Source organism: Carassius gibelio, chromosome A8 (assembly GCF_023724105.1).
Source record: "Carassius gibelio isolate Cgi1373 ecotype wild population from Czech Republic chromosome A8, carGib1.2-hapl.c, whole genome shotgun sequence".
Taxonomy (NCBI): domain Eukaryota; kingdom Metazoa; phylum Chordata; class Actinopteri; order Cypriniformes; family Cyprinidae; genus Carassius; species Carassius gibelio.
In genome coordinates this window covers 166570-174069 of record NC_068378.1, presented here as the reverse complement: position 1 = coordinate 174069, position 7500 = coordinate 166570, and the positions used below count along the sequence as shown (strand labels likewise).

The window sequence follows — 7500 nt, the reverse complement described above, 5'->3', positions numbered from 1 at the left end:
ACAAGGATGACTGATGTGGTTCGATCATCTTTTATAAATATCTTAGATCTATAATGTGACCTGGTCTTGTGTTTGTTGTCAAAACGAAATGCTAGTGACGTTATACAGGTTCAAACACTTATAAAAGTTTCCAGAGTTCTAGTTTCAAGAAAGTAAAGTAAAAACTGACTTGTTGGCATATCTGCTTTGAAAATGAAGCGGTACTGGAAACAATAAGCCAGCGGATGAGTGTGTAACTATAAGCACAGTCTTCAGTCGGAGAGCTGTGAGTCAGGCACTGAGCAAGTGGGAGCCATCTTCTATATTCCTAATACAAATCACATCAAGAAGAGTTTGACACTGTCTTTATTGCCAATATGAGCTTTGAAAAAAGTCTTGATTGAAAAAAAGTCTTCCCAGTGTCATAAATCAAAGACTGCATAATACTTGTGTATATTTTTTCTTTGTCTCAGGCGCAGACGGTTCGCCCACAGATCGCCCACTGTCTGTTCACTGACCGTCTGATGTACATTGCGTACAATATTAGTCAGCGATTATTCAGTTGGGAAAGCTAGGATGTGATTTTAGGGAACTTCCACTTTTCCTCGGTCTGCATATAGTCACTGGTCTGGTGTAGACGTGAAGCTGGCTTTTTCAGAACTGCCGAATTCAGCCGAATTGCTGTGTAGAGGAAATGAACAGGAATCACTGCTAATAATGGCTAATCTGTTATTGTTTCGCCAGACATTATGAATGAGAAATGTTCCAAAATAAAGCATCCCAAGTTTACCCTCTTTGCAGTACATTTGCTGTTGCATAATAGGCTTACATTCATTAGATATAAGTAAATACTGCTAGATAGCTAGAGAGATAGCTAGCTAGTCATTTAGGGTTTTGTAGACGTTTGCAGATTAAGTCTATACAGGGAAATAGATATCAGTGTTTATTTAGAAAGTTATAAACTTTGCAACAAAAAAAAAAGATTGAGCATGAATGCTATATTATATTTATATACTAAGCCAATGAGATTTGTTCTGACTAAAGAGTTCAACAGAAACAAAAATCTCATTTATTTCTCCATACAGAAGCTGGTTTTAATAGCAGTCACTGGTGATGTGGTAAACTCCTTAAAACTTTCCAAACAAACCCTAAGCATGATGAAAAGTGTCACTTTTATTTATATTCCTGATTACCAGGCAAGTCAGATTGGTCTAAAAGTACAACAATTGTGTTTCACGAATAAAAATCTAGGTAACTGAATTTCCAGTAGAGCTCATTATGGGCTGTGCAGTTCATATTTCATTTATTTTCTCCATAAAGAAGCTAATTTTAACTGTAGGTGTCAGTAAGTGGCATCATTTGGTATATTTGAAGTACTTCGTAGTTCATATTGACTAAGTAATTTGTCAGTTGGTCCAGCTAAGATCTGATTATCTGAGGTTTTAACTTCCATGAGTATTGGGCATAGGTGTTTATTTTCCTCAGTCAGCGTTTACTCCGTGATGAAGCTGACTTTTCTAGGACTGCCAAGTTGACCAGATATAATGTGTAGAGGAAATTAAAACAGGAATGAATTAACAAAATCATCATGTGCAATATTTTTAATATAGCTCTATACTTTGGACTTTTCTCGGCAGGTTTTTTTTTTTTTCTTTTTTTTTTTCACAGAACAGCTAATCTGTTAAGAAACTGGGAAATTTTCTAAAACAAAGCATCTCAAGTATACTGTGTTTGCAGTGAATTTGATGTTGGGTTGTCAGCTTACATTATTTAGCATTATTTTACATTACATTATTTTAACACAAATAAAGAAGTAAATAAAAATAAAAAAATATAATAAAATACTACTTAAAAAAAGCTCTTCTAGTGATATAGACATCAGTGCCTATTTAGGAAGTTATAAACCACCCTTAAACTTTCCAAAGAAACCCTGAGCATGATGAAAATTGGAATATTTATTTCTATTTCTATTTACAAGGCCAGATCTCTATGGAGAACACAACAATGTCCCATTTATTTTCTCCATAGAGAAACTGATTTTCAACAACAGTGATATGTTTCCAATATAGCCCAATTCTTCTTTATAAAAGACATTAAGTACTCAGTCTTAAACTTTTTTGCTTTAAATCGATGGCCTGATTGTAATTCATTACAATTCATGTATTTCAAATGGTTCTATAATAAAGAGTTCAGTGTAGAAAATGAATGAGAAAAACACCTACACAGCTGGTGCCAAACACCTACATAGCTGGTGCAAATGAGTCAGACTTTCCAACTTGTCACTTAAAATGGATAAATTATCTCAAAAACAACTGCATTTAAAATTGGACTTCCAATTTGGAAATGTTCATGCTGCAGGTGTATGATGTCATGCCAGCAATTCACTTTTAAGCACATAAAATGCATCACTGAGTCATTAAATCACAATAAAACCTGTTCTGCAAATGTCTGATAATCACACACTTGCAGAACACATGCCAGCATTGCCATTTTGTCTTAATTCATTATGTCCCAATCATCAGGCAACAGAATGCTACATGGTTAAATGGAATGGAATGCAAGATAAAGGGCAACATTAGACTGCCAAAAACACTCAAGGATGAGTTTCACCTGTGCTTAAAGAAGATAAGAGAACGTGTGCTTCAAGAACACTCTACTATATGTGGATTTATTAACAAAGTTCGGGAGGAGCACGATCAGATAATCATCCAATTTGGCACAGGTGCATCTCGTTTAGCTAATCATCTTAACTAGCACACAAGCGGATATACAGTATATCCAGTGTTCCTACCTCATGTCCCACAACAGTTTTTCGTCATCTCTCCTCCACCCCAACTCCTCACTTCTAATCTATTAACCCCAAATTTGGGATAGGGGGAGTTATTTGGGTTCATGCTATGCTCCGGGCCCGGACCCCTCCCCCAGGACAGCGCACAAAAATATGCCAACTATTCGCCTTCAGATTAGATGAAGGGTGAACTCGTGAAATGTGAGGTGGTGGCATTGGCTGAAGAAATATTTTAACATTGTACCTGTTAATATTGAAGAACTTTTGCAAAACTTTGCAAATGGTAGGAATAAAAGATTTCCACAGGACACCTAATCTAGCACAAGCAGAACATAATTTAGCACAGTGTCTATTTCTAACTCAAATGTCCAATGCATTTGTCCTTTGCGCGTTTCCCAAGAATACCACCAGGAGACTCTCCTTTGGAGGTCATTGTGGTGTTTTTGAAGCCGGTCTCATGGGGAGCTTATGAGGAAAGATCACATGAGAACTCATGGAACAATTAAAAGCCCCTGTGTATCAGGTTCACTCACATTCTGTCCAAAGTTATATGCTATTGTGCCAGATGTGTTTTCTGTGCCATGGAAAATTGGCCCTCTATGTTCGGACTCTTTTGAGACATTTGCACATCCTGTAATCAATTGCAAGGCACAAATTAGCAACACATTTAGAAACCAAGCATTTAAATATAGTTAAACACATGAATAAATTAGACAACTTGACAATAAACAACACTTTCAGTGAGATCAGTATCAGAAGAACCGACATGGGTTTTGACCCGGATTCTAGCTGCCAGTTTTTAGTTGGCTGAAAACAAGTCGTTATTTTAGGAGACACATGCAGCTATTGAGACCAAACAATGGAAACTGTACTAGTCTTGATTTAAGGTTACCATCAAATTTCCCCCTATTAAAAATGCAACCTGGAATCCAGGCTGTGCTTAATACCGCTAGTTTGCATATTGTTAAAGAAAACAAATAACTCACTCTTCATTAGGGTTAATGAAACCTCCGGAGAAAGCCATGTTAATGAGTACAAATTCATTTTTAATTTTAGAATAAAGTCCAATCCGGTGACCAAAGTTGAAAAAGTAAACGGAACGTCCAAGTGGAGCAATTATATTGAGTTAAAGCACTAAATTAATATTAATCTATTTACTTAAATGCAGACATTCATCGAAGCATATTATTCAAATGAAAAATGTATTAGTCTTCTGTATTCTTTCTAGTTTCTTTTTCAGCTGATGTATCATACAGCAGGTCACACTGGCTCTTCATTTATGTTCATGCAAGGAAGGTTTCAGCAAAAACTGCAGACAAGAAACATGAACAATGAGGTCAAAAGCCTCAAAAGTGAGTACCAGTGATATATGAATCACATGAACTTTACTACACATTAACTATTTACCATTAACATTAAGATGCATTAAACTAATGCATTAACGATTGATACGATTTCAAAAAGCATGCATTACCTTCAGCCGTACCTGAACACAATATCTAGTGAGTTGGCCTTTAGCCCTCATTGTTTTCAAGTCATTATAACCCAAAGAAGACCCCTTCCAACTTTCCATATTAAAAATAATAAAAATAAAAAAGCTTATGCACTTCAGTCTTGTGAACATTTAGAAGAAATGCAAACCCTGTGCTAATTAAAAGATAAATGTGATGTTAATATAAGAGATTTACACACTATTTTAAAAAGACCAGTCACTTTTGACCAGGAACACCAAATTGTGTAAAGGATTTTTACCACAGCATAACGTTTAGTTAACATCAAGTAGCATTCATGAAAAGAAACCTAGCAAATTACATTTCTGAAAGTTTAAGAAAGAAAGTTTCATGTGTTTCAACATAGCATAAACAGATGAGTCTTTATGCAATAAAAACCAGGACATTCGGAAAGTAAAGCAGGTCAATTTTGATTTCAAATTTATTTTTTATTTTTTTATTTTTTTACCAAATAAAAGTTACTTTATCTAATTCATACCTACTTTTCAATTCCTGCCAAATCTCTATAGTATCCAGGACGCGGTTGAGATATTTATGCTGAAGAGAAGCGGTTACTGCTCTCACTAGCTTCTCTTATTCATTAGACTGTAATTAGTTTTTAATTCCATATGATGGTTAATGTTAAGATTATGGGCTGCATAATTCCAAATGAGCTTTCCCTGTAGACTACAAAGTATGATTGGGTGAATTTATTGGTCTATAATATACAGTGATCTAAAGCTTGAACAATACAAAATTGTGGCTTCAGCAGTTTTGAAAGCTAAAAGACAAGTCCTTAAATTTTACTTGAGCGAGTCAAAGGGAGTGTATACATTTATGGTGTCTTAACTTTTAATTAAGTAATTGTACTCTTTACTTAAGTAAATCAGTTTAAACATTTGCTTAAGCCATGCTGTAATTTAGTTTAACCCATAAAACCTGCTTTGCAAAGGCCTTCATTCAATAAACTTTTATTCACACTGAGGGCATTTTCTAGGCTTAATGAGGGCCACATCCACACTAAACATTACAAAGAAACTTGATGATGCAATTTAGGACCCAATGTCCAGGGCTTTCACTAAAATCCATGACGCTCAGGACAATTTTTATGCATTCAATAAATGAAGTACAGCATAGATTATATTATTGAGCTTCTTCAGTGTCCACATATTGAGAGAAATCAGAAGTAAGTGCAGAGCCATTGTGTGCACTGTGTAAAAAATGGTGCTTAATGTAGTTGTAGACTAACATTTGTGTTTCTTTTTTTTTTTTTGTGACTGAAAAGAAACTGTTGGACTTTTCTTTTTTTCCTTTTCTTTTCTTTCCTATTTTTGCATCATGCTGGTGCAATGCTATTTTAAGGAGCTGAAAATAGACTGTGCCATAGACCAACTCAAACCTGGTCCAAAGTCTTTTTTCTGTGTTATTTAAAGAGCATACACGCTGCTTATTAAACACAGGTACACACAGCAGCACACAAACATGCCAAATATAAAAAATTAAAGGATTGCAATACATAAGACTTTTTTTGTAGCCTGTATATACATATAAATGCCTACATATCATAATGGATAGTCATTGCAAGTATAAGATTTAGGCTATCTATTTGCTCGGACACGAGCAGCTCCGTTTCATCTTGGAGACGCATTCGGTCTTTGCGCTTGCCAAATTCTGCCATGTAAATAGTAAATCCGTCATGACACGAGCACAACTGGCTCTTAAAGGGAACGGTAGATGAGACTCTGGTTTATTGCACGTTACCCCCAAAGAAACACTCATTTCTCATTAAGTGAATAGGGACAACCCATTTAGGACATGCACCCAGGCACGTCAACAGTTTTTCCGTCATTAAAATAGCAAAAGTGGATTTGGACATGCCCTGAGTGCACCTGCGCCGTGCGAAAAACTCTCTCTGTTTAAATCTAGATTATATGCCCTTCTCTTTGGCCAAGCTTACAAATAATGCATCTTATAATCTTGGACTGCAGATATATCTGATTCAATGCGCAAATTTTACTTGGTTGGAAAAGCATTTACACTAATTATGTCTCTATTTGTTTCTCTGTTTTTGACATCCCGTGGTAACTAGGAATTACACAAGCTTCAGTCTGAATCCAGAACACACGAGAAGAGATGATGCCAACACCTCAGATGATGCATACCCTGAAACAACATAAAGAACTACCAAATGTTGCTATAAGTTTGATTGTATCATATAATAATTGCTGTTAATAGTGTTTATCGTCTGTTTGATTGTCTTTAATATTTTTTTCGTACATTTCTGCCATATTTACATTAATTGACAGTCACCACTGATTCTACTTAATATTGTAGAAACTTTATTTTGTGTAAAGTTGCTTTGTAGTAATTTGTATCGTAAAAAGTGCTATGCAAATAAACTTGAATTTAATTTAATAAAAAGTAGCACAGTTACTTTTTCTGGATCAGTCAGAATGAGTTTGCATTGCAAATGTTATAGTTTATTCAGAAAAGGTTATTAGTTTGGAAGCTTTTTAAAGGAATAGCTGTCAGCAGTCATGCAATATCCACTGATGGCTTCATCAAACCAGATGTGGACATCACAAATGACTCTCATTTACACTTTGACACGGATCGTATGACGTGTATGCTGTTCATCTTCGCTAACAAAAAAAAATATGTATAAAACTAACAAAAAAAAAGCAAGAACAGCCTTATTCGGAGGAGAGACCAGCACGCAATTATGTAATATAGAAGCCATTTTCAGACCAAGATATTTCTCTAGTCCTTGTCTGAACGGCAGGACAAAAGAATTAAATTTGCATTTAAATAACCTCTTTCATCCTCGTAAGGAGCCAAAAATGACTGAGGTAAACTCAAATCTCTTTCTCAGCTGCTCCCTGAAATGATACAGCTCACAGCTACACCAAATTTAATGCCCTTCCCAAATCTTCCTTTACGTCCCTCATCCTGGATCAATGCATGTGGATCACTAAATCACCACCTGATGCCCTTAATCTGCTTTTTCAGGTAACGGAAGCTCTTCAGAAGTCTATGTTTAGAATATGATGGCTTATTCATGGCTGAATCCCTGCTCACTGCTAATCTCAGCTCGTGAAACTAGAAAAAGTTTAATCACCCTATGTCACTAACCAGATCACACTCAAAACGATGATGATAATGACGGAACTGAACTGCTGTGGCATAATGATACACTTACTCTTTTTTTTTTTTTTTTTGGATCTCAATAGCATCATTATAAAG

At 35.5% G+C, this 7500-nt stretch overlaps 1 protein-coding gene across 1 annotated transcript in view; it reads right to left on the bottom strand.

Moving 5' to 3' along the window:
* Positions 1-4050: 4050 nt before the first annotated feature.
* LOC128018090 (WD repeat-containing protein 5-like) overlaps positions 4051-7500 on the bottom strand; it is an 8918-nt gene continuing 5468 nt past the window's right edge. Inside the window, exon 14 of the mRNA XM_052603468.1 lies at positions 4051-4076. Coding sequence (XP_052459428.1) covers positions 4051-4076 — 26 coding nt within the window. The remainder of the gene's footprint in view (positions 4077-7500) is intronic.